Raw genomic sequence first — 25,729 nt, forward strand, 5'->3', positions numbered from 1 at the left:
GTAACCACAGGAGATTGATTCTAGTTCTGTCACAGATACCCCAAATCTTGAGATCCTCATGTCTCTTGCATGAGATGATGGAACATTGCATATAGCCTATACAGATACTCTCACATACTTTAAATCACCTCTAGATACTTATAATACATAATGCAGTGTAAATGCTATATAAATAGTTGTTATCCTGCATTATTTCGGGAATAAGAAGAAAAATGTACTGTACATGTTCAGCACAGGCATCTTTTTCCTACATATTTATTTTTGATACATATTTAGGTAATCCATGGATGCAGTGCCTGCTAATATGGAGGACCAACTACAAATGGGTGGGAGTGGCAGGGAGAATGCTCTAACAAAGTCTAGATACTGTTAGGAAGGTAAAAGGAAACAATGAGCACTGGGTAAACAGCCAACAAATACCTAGTACAATAACCCATGTTTGGATATGGTATAATTTATTCAACAATTTCACCACCACCAGACATTTATGTGCTTTCCAACTTTTCACTTTTATAACAACCATTTTTATGGCTCTATCCTTTTGTACGTCCATGAATATGTTCCTAGAATAATTTCCTAATGTTGAATTTCAGGGTCTAAGCCTAGGAATATTTCACTGGCCTTGATAAATTTTCTTCTAGAAAGTTTGTTTTCCACAGTCAGTACCCCCATAGTCCCGGGAATTGTGGACCTGTGATTGTATTTATGTATGTATGTATTTAACTTTTGTTAATTTGATAGGTAAAAACCTGTGATTCTCAAATAAATATTCCATGAGGGTATGTTGAAGCCACACAAAAAATACCTCCTTGCAGTTCTTTCAGATTTACTAAACACTGTAATTGCCTGGATGAGACATGAGATACAAAGGGATTTCCTGTTTACAATGGGATGCATCTATCTTCTTCCCATGCTTCCTCAGCTCCTAGAAGTAGAAGTTTACTTTCTCCTGCAGTGGAAAAGTCTTGGTAAAAATTTTGAGAAATAGTTGCTTTTTCTCAGGACTCAGCTAATACAATCATTCATCCAATAAAGTTGTGAAGATGAAGACAATGCTGGCCCTGCATCTAACAATCTTATTCAGCCCCATGGAGTAAAAAAAGATTAAATGGTTAAAAGGCACTAAAGCTTGCTATAGAGGACAGCAACCAAGAAGTTTCATTAGGGACAAATAAATTACCTCAGAGGTTTAGTGGTAGAGCAGTGGCCTACCATTTCCAGTAACAGACAGAATCCAAGAATCTTGCTCTCAGCCATGGGAAACCCCCGCCTGTTATTACCAGCAGATGGGCAGGGAGACATGGCCTAGCTGCAGCATGCCCCACTGCCAGAGGGAAATCTTGTTAATTCTCATCACAAGTCAGTCCGTGTAGCTCTCTCGTGATTACTGAATGTCATTTCTCTGATTAAAATGGCTTGAATTATTTTGCTTATTAGAATCATTTGATATTTGGAATACTGTGATATTCAGTGAAAACTCCAAAGTTGAATGAGGAAGAGATGATATCCAATTGAATTCACTTAAGATCAGCAGTCGCTGTGAAGGAAACATGGAAGTTTTTGTGGTCCTCGGTTAATTTTCCTAAATGACAATAAAATTACTAAAATTTGGCAAGACTATCTCAAATTCTTTCCAGCGAACTCTAGTAAGTTTTGATTCATGGGACATTGTGGCTGAGTTCAAAATCTATGCCCTTGTGACTCTTAAAAAGACAGAAGTACAAAAGAGACATTGAAACATTCAGCCAGTTGGTTTTTATCCGAACAGACACTATTTTGCTAACGCTGATATGCAGTAAATAAAGACTTTGAATGACTGTGTCTTTACTGAGTGCAGAGTTTCCTTTCAGACATGTTAATGGAAGGAAGGATATATGCAGTGGTCTGGTGGACATTCTCTGTTTGTCCCTAGACCACTCTGCATTCCTCCCCAGCCTGCTGCAGGCCCCAGGAGGCTGATCATTATAAACACACCAAAGAAAGACCCTTGTCCTCTGGTTTAGGATTGAGTTGGAACAATGGGATATGGTGATTAGAAATAGGGAATTCAATGAATTTGAATGTTCCCTCACATTAGGGTGTACGTTGGCAGAGACAGGCCTCAGGCCCTTTCTTACAGCTCCCAACAGCTCTCCCGAGCATTCTCCTCCATTGGGCTAGCTCCTTGTTTTCCATTGTTCCTAGCCCAAGGCTGTATCGGAGCTCACTGGTTTCACTTAACCTTGCCCTGGGGACTGTGAACAATCTCATTAAACTCTCCTTTATCTTTGTGCCCTGTCTTTTGTTGAGACCTGAGTTATGTAGCTTGTGTATATTCTATCAAACAGCATGAGTATAATTCCAAAAATACACAGGAAAAGACTCAATTCTCTATAACCCACACTCCAAGTAAAAATGGCACTTGACCAACCAAGAATTTATTTAGAATCCTGAAAAATACTTGAACTGTCTTTCAGAGATGTTTCCTTTCATAAAATAACTCATTCTGTTCGTAATGTGATGTCTTTTTCAGTTCTACCCCAAGGGATTGATAATTAGCACTTCATACACAGATTTTCTGTACTCTGAGGCTAAAAGTATTATGGGAAAAATGTTAGATAACAAGAAAAAGAGGATTTGATGTTCAAGAACAGACCAAAACATCACTAAAACAATACACATTGCATAAAGAACAGTTAGTGTTATTAGCAAGCATATTTGCTTTACTTTTCAGTTTTTATAATAATCATATTAAATGTATTGAGATAGGTCTTTGTCACTTCTAACTCTGGTGTCCAGTAAAACACTAGATATCTGTCTTCTTTTCCAATGTCTACCAAACTTAATATAAAAAATCTAAACTTATAATTTGTATAAAAAGAAAATATGTATTCCTCACCTTTCTCCTTGTAACTAGTCTCAAGAAAAAAACAAAATGCTTTTAGATCCTTCTCATATGAGAGTAAATAGGGATAGTTTGAGAACAGAAGGATATCCAGGGTTATGAGGTGTCACACATAGTGAAAATTATTCATGGAAATTCAGTTTGTCAGTCAGGGAAGCAGAGATTTATTATAGCAATAAAGCAATAGCAAAGAGGTGCTAGAGGATCACAAACTAAGTGACTAACCACTTTGCCTAAACACTGGAGCAGGTACTAAGCGATGGTAGGAATATTTGGAAGCCAAGCAGATTTAGCCAATGAACTGAGACCATCAAAAGGAAGCTAGTGGACAGGCCTAGAGACCTGTTGCCTCTTTGTAACTACTACCTCTGTGGTCAGTCAAGCATTCTGTAGTAGGTGTCAAGGTCTGGCATTGTGGTTGGTCATTAGGGCCAACAAGCAAGAAGTAGAGCTAGAGACAAAGAAAAGATAGGCAAGGCTGGAACTCTCTGGTCTCCTGGGTACCTGCTCAGCACTGCTTATCCAACCATGAGATTTCTTAGAGAAATGTCCACTGCTTTGTTTCTGTCTTCCAGATCCCAGGCAAGTTGTTTGCTTGGCTAGCTCTAACCTGAAACCACATGGAGAAGAGGATTCTGGAGAGTATATAAGTACTTCCTAGATTAAGCAAATCAATGTAGCACAATGCAATATAGTTAATTCCTTGTCAACTTCATAGTTATACATTCTAATTTATGTATATTTAATATCTGAAGATAAAAGCATACAGAGAGTAGGGAAAAAAAGAGCAAAAAATGGTACAGTGGTAGTTCAGTTTATGATCTTCTTTTGTTTTATGATTTGGGGGAAGATGGCTGCATTGGTGTTTGTGTGGGGAAGATGGCTGTGGTCATGTTTGTCACTTGATGTGGACTTTGTGAACAGAAGCAAAATTTTGCTAAATGCTTTTGTTTGTGAACTGAATTGTTTGCAAATAGAAGCATTTGTGAATTTATTGAATTATAATCCAGTCCAGACAATATATCTAAAAGTGTACCTTTACTTACAATAGTCTTACATGTTTTATATGATCTTTGGCTTATTAGTCTGGTTTTCAATCTGTATATATGGTAATTAATTTTATAAGGTCTTTTAAGATAAATGATTCTGATGCTGGAAAAAAAGGGATGGGGGAAGGGAATTGAAATGTGTTATGTCCATTTACCAACTCCCTACAGTGAATGTAATCATTATGTACTGCAAACATGTACCAAAACTTAAAAAAAAAAAAGCAAAATCATGCTTGTACCCTAGCATGATAAAAATACTTGAAAATACACAATCTTCCCCCCCAAAGAAAATACACAAAATCTCATGTTCTTTTTTCTATCTTTTTCTGCTACTCATTTCTTTTGTAGCTGACACTCCCAATTTGATATGCTATAACTTAATTACTGAAATGTAAGGTTAATCATGATGAGCACATCTTATGTTAGTAGGAGAATAGCAGAAGGAAAATTGGTTAAATATCAACCTGGCATCTATCTATCATCTATCTAAACTGTCCAAATATATGTATATAAAGCAATAATGAAGGTACCACCACATTCTTAATTTCTACAGCTCATCTTTTCATTTTGGCTGGTATTTTAAGCTTCCTTTATCTGGTATCCTATGCTCATTTTGCTCTCAACTAGTCATAGATCTTGGCTGGGTAGAGGCCTCCAAACATTGGAGAAGGGTTTAAACATTAATATTCTCTTTTTGGCTTGTTGTAGCTGTCCCTAATTTTATCACAGATCATGGGAATACTAAGACATTCCCAGAGGAACTCTTTATAAGTGCTAGATATACCCTTCTGTGACCCATTGTATAATAGCAACTTAATTTCTCCTTGATAATTAGGATCATTTTTTTCAGTACAGTTAATTTTTTTTTCCCCCTGCTGGTTCAGTGGCTTGATCGATCCAAATGGTCAGGTGGCAGCCTTAACTTCCAATTTAGTGCAAATTTTCTATATCTTCTGACGGCAACATCACTACTTTGGAAACTGCTATATTTTAGATTTGGACTGCCCCTAAAGGCCTATGTGTTAAAATTTTCCTCCCCAGCACATCATGGTTAGGAGGTGGAGGAACCTTGAACATGTATGGCTTAATGGAAGGTCTTAGGTCACTGGAAGTGCTCTCTTAAGGGAGAAAATAAGACTCTAGCCCCGCCCCCTCTCTCATCCATGGGGTTAACAGGCTTTCTGCACCATACACTCCCACCACAATGTACTGCCTCCCTACAGGCCCAAAAGCAAGAAAGCCAACTTATCATGGATTGAAACCTCCAACACTGTAAACCTCAATAAACTTTTTCTTTCCTTAAGTTGTTTATCTCAAATATTTGTTACAGTAACACAAAGCTGACTAATATAGGGATAATGGACTTTAAACCAATAGATCCCAAATCTAAAGGAATGAGAAGCAAAACCTTCACAATGACGCCACTGAAGATAATTGTGAAAGGCCTACTCTCATGCCCATCCTTTGAGTCCCAAACCTGAAAAACTGGCAGTGAGGAAAGTACATACACATTGTTGATTCAGGATATATATATATATATATGATATTATGTGTTGGACGGTATTATTCTAGTTCTCCAATGTTGCCAGCAAGCTGGAACCATAACTGAATCTTTAGGTCTATCATGTCAGCTGCTTCACGTTATGGAAATACTAATAAATTATATAAATGTAAGATTACCATTGCATTTATTTTGCTATAAAATGAATTACTTGGTCAGAACAAGTGCTCTGTAGAATAGTGAATAAAACAGTCCATAAGTTCATATATGGTAATTTTATCAGAAACACTGGGCAAAGAAGACAAATCCATTCCCAGAGTAAATTTTATTCCAGGGAAAACAGAGCTTTACTTTCCATATGGATGTGGTCCAATGAAATCAGAAAGCTGGCTGGTTCCCCTGAGAAATAATGCCATACTCAGTTCTTGGGGAAGGTCCCTGTTGTTGATAGGTTGGGCAGTCATTGAAGGCTATGGTCAGATCATTCTTGAAGAAGAGAATTTGATGTGGCTGAGCCCATGGATAATAATACCAAAACCAAAGTAATCAGGAAACTACAGCCACTATAAATGTTTTGGATAAATTAATCCTTAAATAATTTTGACAAATATTAAACAAGTAATATCCAGAAATGAAGGAGACAGAATCACAAATAAGTCCTCTGGAATCACTAGTGCAGGGGAGACAAGTTCAGGCTTGTAGGAAGTCTAAGAGAGCTTACTTGGACAGCAAAAGTAATCCCCCTGATAGGGCTATAGGAACCTGAGGCCTTCATACGCTTCCACGTTTGTGGGTCCAGAGTCAGACATCTGGTTTTGAACTAGGAATCAGGTATAGTAGTCATAAAGAAGAGATAGGCAAAGAATGGAAAAGAAAAATGGCAAGCCGGGATGCCCTGGTCACTTCTGAATCTGTCTACTATCCATATATATGACTGCAAGGCTTTCCAAGAGTTAGGACTACTGCTTTACTTTTACTTTCCAAAACAAAATTTCTTTTATCATCATCTGTACTTGAGATATAATAGAAAATGCAGTTCTATCTTATCCAAACTGATATGATCTAATCCAACACAATCCCAGAGAAGTAAGACTGGTGATTCATTCAAACAAGTATATTGTTCCAGTCATACTCTAGGTACTCAGTTCCCAGAGCTTAAAGCAGCTTTGCTGGAATTTAAGGAATAGGGGAACAGACATAATAAATAAATTTCAACTACTTAAATTCACAATTATAATAATAGTGCTGTGAAGGAAAATAAGATAAGCCCATGAGAGAAAGAGATAAAGGAGGAACAACTCAGGGTAGTAGAGGATACTTCACTAAGGAAAGCATCTAAACTGAGAGTCAAAAAGTGAACATAGGGAAATATTTTTTTAAGGAAGAGTAATTAGTCCCATTTTAAACTGTTCTGAAAAGAGGTCAGCATCCTTGCTTCAGCCTGTTCCGCACCTGCCATTTTATCTGGATCCCACTCCACACACTTTTATTTCTACTCCTCCACTAAAACTTAGGATGTCAGAGTTGCCAACACCCTCCCAATCCAGTGGTTAATTCACACCTCTCATCTCACTTGAACTGGAATCCTTTGGCGGGTACAGACATGGTCCACATAGCAAAAGGAAGGCTATCGGGGCACATGAAGCCTGTTTAGCAGGTGGTGTGGTAGAGAAAGTTTGTGGATGTTTGTGGGTGACTTATCTCCATTGCTGGAATCTTGTCTCTTCAAACTCTAAACACTAGTGTACCGCAGGGCTCAGTGACTGGCTTGCTTTCCCTCCTACACTCATTTGCTAAAAATGATCTCACTTAACCACAAGGCTTCAACTCTGCTATTCATTCCCAAATGTTTTTCTCCTATCTTGAACTCTCTTCAAACCCTATCTTTATGCCCCAATGCCTATCTGATACTTGTACTTAGTATCTAGCAGGTATTTTAAGTCTAATGTGTGAAGAACTGAACAATTGATTTCTCATATTCCTCCCAAAATCAGCTGCACAACCTTGACCATGTATGTATCACACCATGTACAAAGTAGAGTAAGTAAAAGTGTTGACACCACCCTTCACAATGTTCTTATTCTCATCATTCTACATTCAAGTCATAGGCAAGGCCAGCTGTGACTTACCTGAAAACACAACACTTAATACATCCTGATATGATGTCATTATAGTGTGAGTCAACATTTCTCCCCTAAGCTACACAATAGTATTTTTTTATGGTCTTACTGCTTCCAGTCTTGTCTCCTTTTCATAAAACCTTCACCAAGAAGCTACAGTGATTCTTAGATTAAGCAAATCTGATTATGTATCTTCCCAGCTGAAGATTGCTCACTGGCTTTTCAAAGAAGAAAACCTACAGTCCTCTCTCACCAACCAGGTCCATGTGATCTGATTTAATATCACATTTCTCACTCAGCATCTGTCAAGAGAGACTTTATTGACTTTATTTCACCATAACTAAAGTAGCATGTCCTCATATTATCTCTTTCCTCTGCTTTGATTTTTTAAATTGTATTTGTGACTTCTTGATATTATGTCATATGTATTTATTTTTTTTCTGTCTCTTTGTTCCTGCCCATATAATGTAGACTCTATGTACAGAGATTTGTCTGTTTTGTTCACAAATCTCCAGCACGAGTGCGTACAGGGCCCTTAGTGTGCTAGAAACACTAAGCATTCAGATATATTTATCCATTTTTTCCTTTCTCATTTAAATCAGGTTCTTGTTCAAAAATCAAGAAATCCATTAAATAAATGGGAGCCAAATGAAGAGCTCTGGAAAAGGAAATGAAATGATACAACCAATGGTTGGAAAGGGGCAAAAATGAGAACAGGAATACCAATTAGGGGCTTTTGCACTCATCTAGAGAAGACCAGGCTGAGTTGGAGTAAGGTGAAGGAAATGGAGACGTTTAGAAGAGAATGATACAAGTCTCCTGACCTTCAAATATATCCACACAATTTCATTTGAACCTCATCAGAATTTTCTTTGAAGCTTTTGTCTTATTTACAAATTTGATTCCATGTGGATGTACCATGACCAAATACTTATTGACTGTGTTGATGCAGAACGATAGGATGTTAGAACTGGAAGTAGGCACAAGGGTGATTAAACTTGATACTTGCACTTTGTAGATGAAGCAACTTGGCCTCAAAGAAGTTGGAGGTTATACTAGACCCCACTAACTTATTAGCAGAAGGCCAAGATTAGAACCTGGTTTGTATTTCCTTATTTCTGTGCTCTTTCCATCTCCCCATTAGTCACATTGCACAATTACCTTAAAAAAATATATGTACTTTTAACATCTTAAGAACTTTGAAGCTTCTAATTATTTTAAAAATAACTTGCCATGTGATTATAAAAGTTCATTTGGTTTCTTGCATGATTCTAATTGTACTTCTGGCTGTACTGAGAAGTCCCAAGGGGAGACATCAGATTTTCTGGGTATTTCTGTTCAACAGCTTTGAACTGGGAATGGTTCAGGAGCCAATGTATCATTGCAGGGTTAGAAATTTGGAGTTTATCTTATCCATTTCCTTTCCCGCATGCCCCTCCTGCATACTCACTCAATGTCCTATTTCAGGTGGGACCTTAGAAGATAAGATAAAAGATGCAAAAGAAATCAAGTCCTGAGTAGACCAAATAGGCTGAATAAAGGTAAAGAAAACATTTTTTCCATACTAATGTACTTCATTGCATCACATATTATGAATGTAAATTTTCTCCTTCAAACCACTCAGCAACAATATCTCATCATTAAGTGTCATAAATGCTGAGGGCATTTCTCACCTCTCTGCAAAACTACCACACACTTTTCCTCCGTTCTTTGTATCATGCAGGCCTAATTTGCACAGAATTCAGGAGTGTTTCATTAATTCATTTAAATAGGTTGCTTGATACTAATGAGCTCACTCACACCAAGGTACCTAGGAGCTTTCCTCTCCTGGTGAAAAGATGTGTGATCCTGACACCTATGATGAGAAAAAAGGGCAATTCACTTGAGGCTGATGGCCCCAGAAGCTGATAAACACAGGGGAGGGTGGTATCATCTGGATCAGCACTTGCTTGAATTTCTACCATAGCATGGCTTTTGTTTACATGCCTTGGGGTTGACCGGGATAGACAGTTCCTGGATATATTCTGACAAGAAGTAAAACCTCTCTTTGTGTCACTTTCCTCTTCCCATGCTATACCGTCCCTTTTAATTTCTGCCTAGCCACTTGTAGTTTTTTAGGACGTCCTCTAATAATCTGAGAGCGAAAGAGCTGTTATAAATTGAAATATGTACCCCACATAATGCATAACCCCTGTATTGCATCTCAAAATTCCAGTGATTAGTTAAGATGAGCTCATACTGGAGAAGCGTAGGTCTCTCATTCACTATAACTTGTATCCTTATAAAAAGAGGAAATTTCAACATACACACATACGCAAAGAGAATGTTGGTGAAAATTAGATCTATGTTGCCCTGAGCCAAGAAACTACAAAAGCTTAGAAAGATCCTGGAAAAGATTCTTCTCTAGTGTCTCCAGAAGGACGATGACACTATTGGCGCCTTGACCTCTGGGCCCCAGAACTGTGAGACAATACATTTCTGTGGATTGCACTAACCCAACTGTGGTATGTTGCTATGAGAGCCCTGGCAAGGCAGGAGCTGTAATGGAAGGATGGCAATGTTGATTGCCCAGGTCTAACTCTATCTTCATCCACAGAATCCTGTGTGAGTTTTCTAATCTGTAAATGAGACCTCATCAGTCCCCTGTTTGGCTTAGAACCCTCTAGTGGCTCCCACACTCTCCCTTCCAGCTCTACAAGACCTACTGTTGCTGGCCCCCAGGAAGTCCTCTGACATTATCTGTCACTCTATTCCTGCTCGCCTTCTCCAACCACCCAGCCCTTAGTGTACCGGAAACACTGAGCATTCAGATATATTTATCCATTTTTTCCTTTCTCATTTAAATCAGGTTCTTGTTCAAAAATAATTTCCTGATAAAGCTTTCTTTGATTATCCTATATCAGACAACAGTCTAAAAATTTATTCCCCTCCCACCCCGATAACACTCATTAGTTCCTAACATTGTGAGTGTGTTTATTGCTTGTTGTCACTTGCAAACACACAAGCTCCTCAAGCGTAGGAGTTAGGTCTGTTGTATCCTCAAAGCTTGGAACTGTGGAGTTTGTAGGAGTTCACAACATATTTGTTGAATGGTTTGCAGGACACTTGGAGAATGTAGGGTTTTACTCAACAGTTACTTTCTAGGTGTGGCTAGTTGCTATGTCCACTCTTCTCTGTGTTACTGAGAAGTTGAGCCCACTTCATACATCTTGGGAAACTCTCCTCCATCTTTCCCTGTTCCCTCTCCTAACACTGGCGCTTCTGGAAGAGTAAATGAGAAAGGACAAAAGACGCGAGTTCCCCTGAGACATCTTCTCTTGTTCATCCTATATCTCCAGGAGATGCTGGTACTGAGTAGGTATTCAGAAAACGTACATTCAAGGAATAACCAGGAAAGGTTTTTTTGCAATAAATTAAATTTTAGACAGCTAAATTTCTCCAAAGTAATCTATGTCTTTCAGATAAGCCTAATGTCTAGTTTCAATAATCTTTCAATTTACTCATCTTTGGTCAGCAACCACTGGGACAGCCCCAACAGGCCCTTTGTCTTGGCTTTTTTTTCCTACGTGATCTCTTCCCCTTGACAGGCAGCTAGATTTAGTCACTCAAATATGAAGAACAGAGCAGAGGAGACGTGAAAGAATGTCTCTTCCGAGGATGCTATAAAAAGATGAGCTTGGATCTTGAGTGCTCTTTCTCTTTTACTCTTAGAGGCTCATTTTGGGAGAAGCCACCTGCCATGTCATGAGGCAGCCATGTGGAGAGGTCCACATGAGTGAATCTGGGCCCAGATTCTCCCCTCATTGAGCACTGAGAAAACCAAAGCTCTTGCTGACACGTGGCTGAAACCTCCTGGGAAATCCTGGCTGAAAATGCCCAGCTAATCTACTCTGTGATTCCTTACCCACAGAAACTGGGCAATAATAGATTGTTTTCCTTAGTTGTGAAGTTTTGCAGTTATCTGTTATGTAGCAGTAGATAACTGATACACCATGCTCTGGCAGGGCATTTATTTATACCCCACTTAGGTATATTTTTTAAAGCATTACTAATGTAAAAAGTTAACTCAAGATGTAATATACATCCAAAGGAAGTTTTTCGTACCTGAGTTAACTTTCTAAAATTGTAGCATTTATTATTATGTGTATATCTGAACTGGTAGCCAAAACACAATTTAAATTTTTGTTCACTGAATGTCTACTGTCTGCCAGGCATTTTCTAAACATTACGTATATATATTATCTCATATAACCCTTTTTTAAAAAAACCCTCTATAGTAAGGTGCAATCATTATCCCATTTTAACTTTGGAGAAGCAGAAGAACAAGCAGCATAAGCAATATTCCCTAGGTCAGGCAGCAGAGCCAGATAAATTGGTTCTAAAGCTAAACCTCTAACCACTGGTTTATGCTGCAACCTAGACCAAAAGAGAGGTTGTACAGAAGAATCAAACAGGTCAAAAAGCCTTAAAAACCAATCCCCATGTGGAAACAGTATTTAACTAGGTCTAGAGTTTTTATGATTAAAATATGAGATGTGAATCTCTGATGGATTCCTAGAAGGGTTAAATGAGATACATGAAATGACTGACAACAAACATCTAGCATATTCTCTGGCATATACAAGTATGAAAAAAAAGAATTTACAAGTGAATAAAAGGAGACAGATATCAAATTACAATGGGGGGGACACAAAGAATCAAAAATCAATTTTTCTGTTCTGTGTAGAGGTCATTGAAATCATTAGGAAATCCACATGCATTCCCCAATTAGACTCCCAAGTCAGTATCAGGTCCACTGACATGTCAAACTCATTGACACCTGCTGACAGCAAGAGGGACAAGGATGGTGACTTTGCCACATTTCCACCTGAACTAGGACCCTAGCAGCTCCCCAGAATGATTTTCAGAAGAAAAGCCTTATGAAGCAGGCGTAGCTAGAAAATCAGAAACTATCATGGAGAAATGAAAGTACATTTGACTTGAAACCAGGACACCTGGGTATGAATCTTTACTTTGCCAGTGTTTTCCATCATGACCTTGAGTAAACTAGATCAGGGTTTGGACACAAAGCCATGCTAAAGTTCACCCTTCTTCTTATTCAAGAGTCTGAAAGGACGAGTCACTAAGTGACTTTTATATCCACTCTATTTTGGCAATGAGGCCTCTCACCATCTGGCCATGTGCCTGGGTCATTATTTGTAGTCACACTGTGCCTAGAAGTTCTAGAAGTTTCTGATAGAGTCAGAGTGCTTCAAAAGAAGGTTTTTTTGTTTTTCTGTCACTGCTTTCCTCAATATGGTCTCATCAGTGCCATGTTTTGTGAGAGAGGATTCCTTTTTAACCTCCATTCTGGAACATGTTCATTACTTAAAATTAGGTGCCTTCCAAAGTCTGGCAGACCAGACAGGTGCATAACATTTCTAATCAGAGTCCAGCCAATCCCAGAAAACCAGTTTCAGTGAAAAATGAAGTGACTAATGGACTAAGTCTAAATGATTTTGAGCCAGATAACAATTCCATTTTCCTAATTAAAATCATGTAGAGCTGTTAAATTCAACTTCTGAGATTGTTTTGGGGTTTGCATATTAATTTTCCTGAATGTATATCTTTTACTCTGTATATAATTTGAATGCTGAAAATTAAACCATGGGTAAGAAATAAAGCATAAGCTCTCAATTGTATTCAAAATAAAGACTGCAAGTGTATAATTTGGCACCCGAGTACGTATTTACAGTTCATAAAGGGATGGAGACCAACTTTTTTGAGGGCCCACTATGTGCCAGACTCTGTACAAGGTACGCTTTATTCATGCTGTTCATTCTTCATAACAGCTCTCTTCAGAACTTGTAATTATTCCTTTATTACATAAGAGGAAACTGATGATCAGAATTCAATGGCAGAGTAGGGTTTGAACCCGTGTCTGACTGATGCTGACTCTTCCTGTGACGCCAAATAATTTAATTTCCTTCCTAAAGAGGCTAATTTAGAATCTGCAGCTTTTCACCTTAATAAGCTTGAATTAAGCTCAAGAAATTTAAAAATTAAGATGGCAACTACCCAATTTCCTCATCAGATCCATCTGACAATGATAGTAATGATGGCAATGAGCAGACGGAGCTCTGTTTAAGCCAAGCACAACTCCATTCTATCATCTATCTCAGATGAGTCTCCTCCACGCTGTGCAGTGGGTGTGATGACCATACTGACTGGCTGAGGCCCTGCCTGGCAGAGGTGAGATGTGAACCCAGGCAGTCATTGTGACTTCTGGGGCCATGCTTTTTTCACTCTATGTTCAGCAAGGTAAGTAGAACAAAGCTGGGCACCTAAGGCCTAACTACAAACATATACCAATCACTCAGTGGAAGACAAAGTAGCTGAATGCTACCAAGCCTATGTTCTCATGTTACCTGACAAGTCGGGCAGTTCTCAGCACATGTTGTAGTTGATGAGAATGGTGATTATCTGATATAAAGTCTAGAAGTCACATTACAATGTATGGAAGAGAAATGACAAAAATACTATTAGAATTGGCTCCTCAAATAGAGTGAAAGCTGCTGTACATACTGTATTGTAATGAGAACTGGAGAATTTGCTACTGCTGAGCATGGTGTGATGGTGATGTAAAAGAGAAAGTACTACTGTGGGCTGGCCTTTCCTGATCCTTACAGGAATGTGCATTCATTCTCTCCCTGCAACACAGAATCAGCTGGGCTGCTCTGCCAAGGGAAGCCTGACTCCCTGTCTTTCTGGCTTAGCAGACATGATTTCTTAGTGCAAAAGTCGAATGGAAATGGGTCAAAAAAGTTCAGTCTCTGACATCAACTTCTTTAGCCAATGTCTGTTTGGGGCTATGAAGGAATAATGAAATACAGTAGTTCTGAATTCTGTTCATCGTTAATTAAAGTTAAACCACTATTTAGTATCAGAGAATTTTATGGCTATGTAAGCTTAAAAACACACCTACTCTCTCTCTTGCCCTATAAAGTGTGGCAGGATAGAGTAGTGGTTATATGGGCTCCAGAGCCAAACTACTCAAGTCACAACGTGGCTCTGACACTTGCCAGCCATGTGACCTCAGGCAAGCTCCAACTTCTTGAAGAATCTCGTCTTCTTGATGAATTCTCATCTGAACAGAGCGGTGAAATGAGGTTCTACCTTCTGGGGTCACTGTGAGTATATGTGAGGCCTTTAGAACAGAGTTGGGCATGCTATAAGCTGTCAGTAGATACTATTGGCAAGTACTGAGTTTACCTTAAAGTTCACTGTCCATAATTTAGCAATCCTGAGCAACATCCAACCAAAATATGGCTTGTATTTCCATGTTAGTTAGGAGATTGGTATATGTGAATTATGGGATCATTCAATGGAAAGACTCTTTAACTCTTAAAAAGAATCAACTTATTGTAAGTAGTAACCATTTATTGTATTGACATATTTACAAAATATTACAAAGTACATCATTCTAATTCACCATATTACACAAGGGCTGCATACAGGCAAGACAAAGTATATGAAAAACATTTACTTCTGTCTTTGGTATTAGAAATCTACACAAATCCGCAGCATTTAAAGTTTCCAATACAAAGTATTAAACATAGACAAAGACATAACTGGCAATGTCATGAAAATGGGGATCTAATATCTTCTGCTATGAAACCTCCAGGCCAATGAAACACAACGTGAAGACCACATACCATGTGTAAAGGAAGAGTCTATTGACGGAAATAAACAATATATGCCACAATATTATAAGAAGGAGAAGTTCAGTTTGCATGAAGCTGCACTCTCTGTAATAACACTTGGCTGACAGTAACAGACTAACATTCCGAAGACACAGTCGCAGATAAGACTTTATAGGAAGGAATCCACTCCAACAGTTCACCTGGGTGGTGTAACTCTACTGTACAGAACATTTTATAAAATACATTTTCATGGTCATTTACACATATACAAAAACTTAACTGATTTTAGCAAATAATAAATTTTCTGAAAGACAATCACAGTTTACATAATTCTGAGGTAAAGGTCCTGAATCTATTCTAGATGAGGAGTCCTATCCTACAAGGGTATCTAGCAGGGAGTACGTGACCACTGAACATCAAGTTCTGACACCCAAGTGTGCTGGGAAGACAGCAGGCATAGCCACCTCATTTCAGACATGATCCAAAATTTCAAAACTGAATGTTCGTAGTTTGGCTCTATGAAGTTAATGCTTCAAATTTTTGTCCCAAATATAAAACACTTTCTGAATCTTTTCAGAACACCACTTCCACTGCGGAGGAAATATTTCATGAGGAAAGGGCCAAGTTCGTGTCTTAACTTGACTGCCTGAACTGGAGACTCTGGGCATTCCAGAAGGATGTATTTAGATCCTCACATAAAAATATGAAGGCATGGTAAAATTAATGTACTGCAAAACTCATCTTCTGCTAGGTAACACATGCCTAGAAAGGCCTGCAAAAGGGAAGACAGAAAAGTCACAAGTCCACAGAAGCCCAGTGACCCTCGTTTTGTCCCTGAAATGCATAAAGGACCCAGATGTGCTTTCCTTCCAAAATCTCAACAAACTTGTTTGTGCTCATGTAGATACTCCAAGAGAATACAGGATTCAACAAATATGTTCCAGATCTATCCAGGGGGAAGGAAAAAGCTAATGTTAACAGATACTGCTGCTTTAAATTATTTACTATAGATTATAGCCCTTGATCTGCTTCTGTAAACAATGCCACCTTACTCAGGTTATGGGAAACAAAATATCCCTGGCCGGAATTATTTCATCAAGTAGTGGGTTTCCAAAATAACCCTATGGAATCATAAAATTTAATATGAAGACAACTCTCTTTCATGTGCTTTATCCCCTTTTTATAAAAAGGAGCATGCAAATATAATCAGAACATAAAATGAGTAATTAAAACCTTTCTGGAATATCTCACTTATGACGCAAACCTAAGCATTTGTCTTTTATATTTTATCATGAGTAACATCTGAGGCTAAAACTCTTTGCTGGGCAATGAGTCACCTGTTGGACAATTTACGACAAGTAATGCTGGATCTTTCCCAAATGGCAAGACTCTTTAATTTTTTTTTCATCTAGGAAAAGCAGAATTAAATCTCGGCTTCTTTGTACCACCAAAAGTTCTGGGGAATAGCACATGAAAATAAAGAAATACACATTTGCTAGTGGCTGATATCTAGGGTATCTGACCTGATGGGGGTAAAGATAAATCTGAACGGATGTGTTTGCAGGGTTCTTTTGGGAAGAAAAGCTTTTGGCCTTGCCCTGGTCCCTGACAATGACAGACAGGCAAGCTGTTTCTTGAACGGCTCTAGGCAAGCCATTAATCTGTCAGTACCAGCATCTTTAGAAGTCCCAGCATTAAGACTTAGGAGGGGAAAAGGAGGGAGATGTTGAACAGCCAGAAGTGCAGCTTTTTAAACACTTCAGGTAATTCATAATGCTGTGCAAGCTCTGTTTATTCGTTCTCTGAGATTTCTGGTGCAGGGTGCAATGCTGGATTGGAATTTATTCATCCTCTTCCACATATGTGGATGGAAACCAGCCCACCTGAAAAAGAAAAGCAACCAACATAGCAACATGACTCTGCATCTGGCACTTCAAAGGATTTTACAAACAGAGCATTTCGTTTTCATAACACCCCAATTAAGCTCAGGTTTTATGCCTGCTGTAGGTGAAGAAGAGAGGTTTAACTGCTCTTAAAAGCTTAATAGAGTGAATGATAGAATGGAGGAATAAAATAAGCTTAAAGTGTTCTAATCCGCTAGCGCACAAATAAATATGTAAATTAAGTGTAATATGGGTCTCAACTACATAATGATTCCTATTTCTGCTATAGAACAGGATGTAAAAACAGAGGTACTACATCCCATTCTTTCCAATTGAGACCAACAGCTCTTAAGAGATATTTGGCACTACCCATAAAGTGTGTGCTCTATAGCTCAGGTTCTAAAAAGAACTGAAATGCTTCTCAACTCTCCTCCAAACAGGAAGTTATGAAACTTGCTGGAGTGAACTTTATTTATGCCGCTACAATATTCATTCAACTCCTTTTTTGTGACTGCTTATTCCTAGCAGGGGAGAACACCAGTCTCTGGAGGCCAGAGTTCTATAGTGCGAAGATTGCAACACAGCAGGTGCCACTGACTGCCCAATCCCCTTTAGTCTGGGGCACAGGCACGCTGAGAGGGACAACTTACCCTGCCATTCACCTCCCCTCTCCACCAGCCATTCGCACTCATCTTTGTGTAAATCTTCACCACATCTCCTTTCAGCAAGGACAGTTCTCGCATGTCTCTTGCACAGAAGTCATACCGAGCGATGGCAATGCCCAGCACTTTTGGACTTAACACTGTAAAGAAATGATGGGAGGCAGAGTTGATAGGGGCTTGGTTAACAGCCATGGGAACCTAATCAGAGGAACATTATTGATGCTATCAGATGCACAGTCATGATTTCATTACAGACCGGTGATAATGGCAGAGGAGCTTGAAAGCAGCACAATTGCTGTTTCAATTCAATCAGGTGCAGGCAAAGTCATTTTATAAAGTTTAAAGGACCACTGTTCTACTTTCACATTCTTCATAAAAACCTCAAAATAGGGACTAGTTTTTGTGAAAGACAAAAACCAAAGCCAAACACAACTAGTTTATACCTAAATTACTATCTGAAAGAATCTGGAATGAGTTAGCACAAATTTCCTATTAATGGCACAGTAATCTACTTCTAATTAGAAACTCCGAGGTGAAACTTTATGTTTTTATCTAGTAACTGCTTGGACTTACACTCAAAACAACTAAATTCTGCACTCTGGTAAAAGTCTGTCAAATTGATATCTTTACTTCTAATTAAGTGGTTATTTTCCCCAACCAACCTTTTTACTCTAAAATTATCGAGGCATTTACTCAGTTATTGTTATGTGTATATAATCATTTATGTGAAGAAGTGTGAAGCAGGTGTCAGAGGAAAAACACAAATGCTGCCTCTTTCCAAATAAATATCGTTTCACAGAAAAATTTACTGAACTATTTAATCAAAAACAATATGTCAGGATGTTCCTTTCATATGTTAGGTTTTTGTTGTTTGCTTGTTATAGTAGTATTTTTTATAGTAGCAGAGGAGCTTGCCCTGACTGAAATGAGAACTCCATTTAAGCTGTACACGTTGGTGAGTCTCTAGTGTTTCATAACATGCTTTATATTAACTTCTCCACCTGTTGCTCTCTGGGGTTATAAAGTGTTTTCAATTATATGTTCAGTGAATCTGAGAATCACTCATCTGAGATTGGTGGGACTTTATAGATCTTAAATGGTAGAGAGACTTAAGTATAAGAAAAAGAGATGAATGGGAAGTACCATCCATCTGTATTTTTCACAATTCCCAGGGCCCAGGCAACTGCAGTTAGTGACTGCATGTTACTCTGGAAAGGTCTCTCCACTTGGTGACAGGGATCTCTGGCCTATTAATCATGGCTTTGTAATGAAAGAAATTTATTTAGTCTCTAGGTGTCAATCATAAGGCAAACGAATAGCAATGGCATAGATTTCAGAACTGTAAAGGGAGTAAAAATAGGTCATTTTATTTTACTGTTCAGGACACAAACTACTTTAATGGTTTTCTTACTGAAAACTGTCCCATTTCTGGGGCACTGCTCTTAGAGTCAGTGCACATAAAAACCCCCATGATGGAAAAATCCAATCATTAGCTTCACTGTGTGACCCTGCAAGGGCCTTTTAACCCCTCCAGGCCACATTTTTTTAATCTATAAAATGAGAGGTTTGTCCTAGCTGACTTCTTACATCTATTTCAAAATTCTATGATTCCATTGGGACTTACAGGTTAATTTTTTAAAACCTGTAAGAAAACATACTTTACCTAGCCATAACGTAGTTCCCTCAATGCCACATAAATAGCCACTAAACTCTCTAGCTAATGACAGAAATGAGGACCAAAATGCCTGGGCACAAACTGGAGAGCTGTAGAATCGATGGGTACGTGTTATCCTTTCAAGCAATATATACTGGATTTTACTCTTCTACTTGGCGATAAAGTTTGGATTTTGGTTCTTTTTATTTTCTTTGTGGAAATAAACATTGTCTTTTCTCAATTAAAATTTAGAGTTCTTAAAAAGTTAATTTTTCAGAGTACTTTATCTGTCTTTACACTTTCAGCCCCCATCCCACCTCAATCTCTACCCACAGATACATTATAAAATGTGTTATTAAAATACATGGCATGAGCACATACACACAAACTAGAGAAGTGAAATGTTATGACAAACAATGGCTTTATGACAGAGAAGAGTAAAGTGCATGGTGGTAATGGTACTCTAGGGACTGTGGGTGAGATGAATCTACATGAGAAGCCATACAAAGAAGTCAAAATATATTTTATTTGCAAACAGAAGCATGTTGGGGAGACACATAAAAGCAGTAAAGCAGTACCTGACCAGAAAGGAGTGGAAGAAGGGGGAACAAAGCTGTAGTCTGGAGGAGTTACAAAAGAAAAGCCACAGAACAAAGAGGGGGCTTAGAGAAAGAAAGAAAAAGAGAGAAGCAAAAGAACATTTAGGAATTGGCAAAAGTTATCTCAATACAACTAATTTTGCTGTCTGTGATCATAAGAAAATTGTCATGTCCAAGTTGGAATACCAAGCTGTTGTTTTCACTCACTACTCTATTACCGTTTCTGAACAAATAGGCCAAACTTTCACATTTTTATTGACATATGTTCTGCAAGTCAGACCTGTGTACCCTTTATAGATAAGCACATCAAACCCACTCCACATTGCCACTTTTGAACTTCATCCATCCATGGCTAGTCAAGGATGGCCTTCTCCTTTTGATGTGGTGCCCAGTTCCCGCCTTGTGGGTCCACCAGTGACCAACAGTGGGAAGGAGGATCCCATCAATTCTTACATCTACTGTAATTTACATCAAAACTAGTGTGAATAAGAGCTTACAGACAGACATCAGTGAAATATGCAGATTCCACGGAAAATTCAAGGAAATCAACCACATAATTTGTTAGGTTCAACCTTTAGCCTCAACTAGGCACGAACATCTCAGCTTATCCTTAAATGTGGAAAAGTGCAATTAGAAATGAAAACCACTCTGAATCATATTTGGGAAATAAAGTGAACATATCCTCCAAACAAGTTATATGCATCTGGGAGCTCAAAACTTTTTACTTTATCCTTTTAATATGAGTTAATAACAATAATCAAATATTTCTAAAGTGTTAGATACCATGGTCAATATATTGAGTATTTCACTTAATCATTTCAACAACTCTAGAAGGGAGACATTAATACTATTTCCCCTTTCCATCTAAGAAAACCTGGCCTCAAACTCAAGCAGTGGGACTCCAGGTTCCACACTCTTAGCTACTGCTGCACAACTTTGCATCTACCCCTCTGCTTCAGGTATAAAATCCCTAAATCATGGTGCCATTACAATGGAAAAGGAAGATGCACTTATAAACTTTCTCCCCAATATTTACTCTTCTCTTATTCTATCTAATACATTATTCTGTTCAACCATGTTCACTCAGCAAGAAGATGGCATCTCCCAGCTTCCCTTGCAGTTTGGTATAAGCTATATGGCCACATTCTGGCCAGTAAGATACAAACAAAAGCATTATAAGGCAGCTTCTGGGATCTTTCTTAACAAGACAGGAGGCACAAGTCTTTGCCCTTCTTTTCAGTTCCTAATTCTATTCTGCTCTTTGGCCTATGAAAGCTACCAATCTAGGCCTGTGGTCACCTTCCAGCTAATAGAGCATGAGCTTGAGGAATCTGAGTTACTAAAGATTTCATGGAACATGGGTAGCCTGCCCTTCCCTCTAGCCCTTGGCTGACTACTTTGAAATTTGTATAGGAAAGAGAAATAAATGATCTATCCCCTTTAAGTCAGTAGGTTTGGGTTTCTGTCACTTGTACCTGAACCTAACGTTAACTGATACAAAAAAAAGCTTTCTACAACCAAAAATAATGTAAAAGTGGGATAAGGAAACTGGGCATGACTTCATATAATCTTCCCATATTTTCTGCCTCTTTTCAGGCAGCTGCTTGGCACTGAGAGCCACAGAATTCTCCAACAGTTAATACCATTGTGAGAAAGGGGTTCTAGGGACGGGTAAGAAGAGCAGTGACCGTTATGGAGCTTACTAGACTCCAGCCAAGCAGACTGGCCAAAGGAATAGGGGGGAGTTCAGTTGTTTTTAGAATTGCGGATCTTGTACAAAGAAAACTTTTCACAACCAAAGATAATGTAAAAGTGCACTCAGTAATACATTCACGACATTCTTTTCTCCAGAACGATCTCACATGCTTATTTTGTATCTGCCTGGAAGTATGTCCTTGTTGGTGGTCAAGGTTCTTTCCTATTCCATTTATAAGTTTTGCAGGGTTTTTTTAAAACTTTAAAATATGTTGGTACATGCCATCACAACTACTTTTACAATATGCTTAATTTACAATTATGCAGTAGATCTGACATATTAAGGTCATGATACACACATGAGTACAGTGCAGAGAAGATGCCATTTCTCATAAAGTAAAGAGCATACGCCACACTCTATTAGAGGCAGAAAACCTGGTGCCAAGATTCCTATGCTTTGTCTGGGAGAATTCAAAAGTGTTCATTGTACACATTACTCTGGCAGGTATTAGAATTTTCTCCTTGGACTGTTTTGTGACCATCCTTGATTCTTGCTCTGAGACTATTTTATTCATAAAGAAATAAAGAAGACTGTATTTCTCCAAAATTTCTAGTGAATGTAATTTAAGCCAAGAGCCTAAAATATAACAAGAGATAACTTATCTCTAAAAAGAAGAAATGAGAAAATCAATGAAAACACAATTAAGTGCAATTAAAATAATCTTAATAATAGGTAGATAAATTAGATTGATAACTTGTCTATAATCTTAAAATATCTAACATTCCTGAAGTAATCTGGGTAATGCTCCACCAAAAGAACTTGAATCTCTATTTCAATAACATAATATCAGGTTGCTATCCCTGTCACTTATCTAATCCTAATTGCCTTATAATTATTTCCACTCATGTCAAATAGCTAGAATTCAAACCTTCTTAAACCTGATCTAAAATACTATAACTCCAATTAAATAGCAGTTAGCTTTTACATTAGGCTTCAGCCCTTCTGCTGGCCTTACTAAATTAGCTTTTTTTTTTTTAAACGAGTGGAAGAGATTCTTGGATGTGCTTTGTTTCCTTACCTGAATTCCAGTCTGTCTGAAGTAGAGCCATTATCTTAGATTTAACTTGTTTGAAACCAACTCATCATCTTTCTACTCGTAATCTAGTTCAACCTCTCACTTTTTTTCTTTCAGTGACTGCATTGCTCTCTTAGTGAACTACCCTTGCGAAGTCAGTGTACTGTTAGATTCTTTCTGTTCTCTCTCTAGGTCCAGGACCTTCTTCCTCTGCAATATGAATTTAGCCCTTCATTCCAGCTCCACCTTCACAATCCAAGTACTTATAGCATTTCTAACCTCAGACCACAGCCCTCCAACTGGTCTTGCTTTCAACATTCTTTCCATTCTTTCTAAGTAGTGCCTCCCAGCTACTCAACCCTAAATGTAGATTTTTTTCTTTCCATTTGCTAAATTATGAAATTAAAATTCAATCTGAATTCCATAGCAATTCATAATCTGGCACCTTTGTAACCAAATCTACCATAATTTTCAAACAGGAAAGCTTTTTACCCCGAACAGCTTCCAACTTCCCCCTAAGGCCTTCAGTTACATTTCCAACTCAGAACTTCTACTAATTCTGGAATACTGCTCCTGCCCATGGGCTCTGCTAATCTGAACCTCCCTGTCTCAAAAGTCTAGCTCAGGTCCCTCCTGTGAGCCTTCCTGATCAATTCAGATGCTGCTTGTCCCCTTTCCTAGACATGAAGCCAGGCATGGCACTTCTGGGTTCTGTTGCTTAATGACTGCATATGCCCCGGGTTGCATCTCCAATTAGACATTGATTCTGGAAGGCAGGGGCAGGTTCTCTTATTGTTTCTGCATTCTCCCACAGAATGTGGTCCAGAGCTAAGCAACTGAAGTTGCTGAATGGACAAGTATCTCAGCAGGGTACTTAATTTTGCAAGTTCTTTATGTCTCTTTCTCTGATTCATTTATCTCATCTTTCGCTCACTTAACTAACTGCTCAATAAGACTTTCAACAAAGGCTGAAAAAACACAATGAAAATGAAATATGTCCGGGTTTTATTCTTCTGGTTTCTTGAGAGCCAAGATATATCAGTGATATTCCTACAGTAACTCCAAATTTTTCTGAGATGCTGAAGAGCTGTTTAATGCTGTATATCTCATAGCATTAACTATACCATATACCTGAGAATAGTCTCAGGAGTAAAAGGTTAATCAGTTTTCCTGCCACCCAGCATATAGCTCTCAGGCACACATTTTAAGAACTGGTAGGGATGCTTTCTACCTTTGTACACACTGTAGCATGACTTACTTTTGCTACTCTTCCTATCTGTCAATTTTCACTGCCTTTGGGTCCTTAGTTCCCTTGAGCTTGAAAAATATCATTTGAATGTCTGGCATCTACTGATACAAGGATAAAATATAACATGTTTCCCTAGGAAAATATGGATTTAAATATAGACGGAAGTAATATCAGAATAAGAAGTTTGATAAGAACATTTTATAGAAGGTGTAATTTAAAGACATTTAGATAGACATACACTGAGAATATAACCACCCATCTCTATATACATATGCAGATGCACGGTTTCCTCATCAGTATCCTGCTACCCATACCAAGACACCTTTTACAAGAAAGATTGTTAGGTGCATGTCCTGGAATAGACTGAGGAAGAATCCAGCAACAGTGACATTCAGATGGGAATGCTGAGGTGACAGTTATCTCCCGGACTCTTCATTCACTGCCTCACATTACAGGTAAGCCTCACTGCTACTCCATCATGCTACTCTGGAAGTTTCTTGAGAGACTACCCTTTTATTCATATCAGTACATAAGTAGAACATACTAAATCAATATTGAGGCTTTTCTCATTGAAGTAATCATCTGCAAACTGAAAGCTTCAGATAAGGGCCTTATTTTTCTCCTTCTTTAAACACTTTCAACTCTATATTAGCCCATTAGAGGAAGAACCTTACTCAGAGAGACTGAAGAGGAAGGACTTTACATGTTCATGACACCTGGCTCTCAACCAGGCTAATCTTCATGGAGCATTATTATCAGATGAGTGGCTCATAATTTAGTGGCTTAATATTTCCTATTAGAAACTATAAAAAGAAGAATCAACTACTATTTATTAAAATAATTTATTTTCCAAGCTAAACAAAATCTGAAGTACTAATAGTCTCTAGAGGAAATGGAAATAGAACTTACCTGTTATCTATTCAATTTTCAGTAACATTTGAAACTTATACACATTAGACATTATAATCAATCAACAATCTTCCCTAAGGTGTTGGTTATCAAATCATAAAGTATTTTTGAAGTAACAATGATCTATTATGTGTATCAGAGAACTTTGCCCTAAGCATTTGCTAATTTCTTACTGGTAGTTTATACACTGTCTAACATTCAGTTTTTAGTTGTAACAAGATGTGTTTACATTCATTTATGAAACAAAAAGTTATTAGCAAGACTATCAGGTGCCTGGACCAATGGTATTAACCACACAGTGATCTCTGAGTGTGGGGCCCAGCCAGCGCCTAGAGGTCTGTTTTTCTGAAAACCTGAGCTATGTGAGATGCTTTGCTGAGCAGTTCAGGAGTTCTTTTTGCTAAGATTGTCTACAGATGGTCTAATAACAGGAAACATGCTGGGAATTTAATGAATGTTTAATTTAAATTTGTGGTCCTTACGCTGATTTTATTTTAGAACTCAAGCAATCTTCTTTTAGGTTCCCTGCAACAATGACAGACAGAATGTCAAATATCTGCTCTTCTATCTTACCCAAACAGAACAAACTAAAGGTCCTTTGCTTAGTGTTGACTGTATATTATACATATTATCACTGAAATATCTAAGACTAATTCAGACAGTTTTATTTAAATGAATGCTGATGTCTGGTAAATGGACAAATTTCTGTTAACACGAATTCAAAGATACAAAAGGAAAAGTTGTATCTAGGATTACTGGAAAAAAT

General features: G+C 38.1%; 1 protein-coding gene across 7 annotated transcripts in view; it reads right to left on the bottom strand.

Annotated features, from left to right (window-relative positions):
* Vav3 (vav guanine nucleotide exchange factor 3) overlaps positions 1 to 25,729 on the bottom strand; it is a 443,712-nt gene that overhangs the window by 13,106 nt on the left and 404,877 nt on the right. For 2 of the 7 annotated variants that reach the window (XM_004853591.4, XM_013075550.3), the window contains 2 exons: positions 17,770 to 17,921; positions 14,953 to 17,119 (listed from right to left, as the gene is read on the bottom strand). The exons of 1 other annotated variant lie outside the window; for it this stretch is intronic. In XM_004853591.4, the coding sequence (XP_004853648.1) occupies positions 17,078 to 17,119; positions 17,770 to 17,921 (194 nt within the window). In that variant the 3' untranslated portion in view covers positions 14,953 to 17,077. Of the gene's footprint in view, positions 1 to 14,952; positions 17,120 to 17,769; positions 17,922 to 19,610; positions 20,098 to 25,729 lie in introns of those variants that run through there. 4 more of the 7 variants (XM_087213205.1, XM_087213207.1, XM_021265580.2 and 1 more) reach the window with 3 other exon arrangements.

Source organism: Heterocephalus glaber, unplaced genomic scaffold (assembly GCF_053883595.1).
Source record: "Heterocephalus glaber isolate CG9 unplaced genomic scaffold, H.glaber_assembly_v1.0 deba00001442, whole genome shotgun sequence".
NCBI lineage: Eukaryota > Metazoa > Chordata > Mammalia > Rodentia > Bathyergidae > Heterocephalus > Heterocephalus glaber.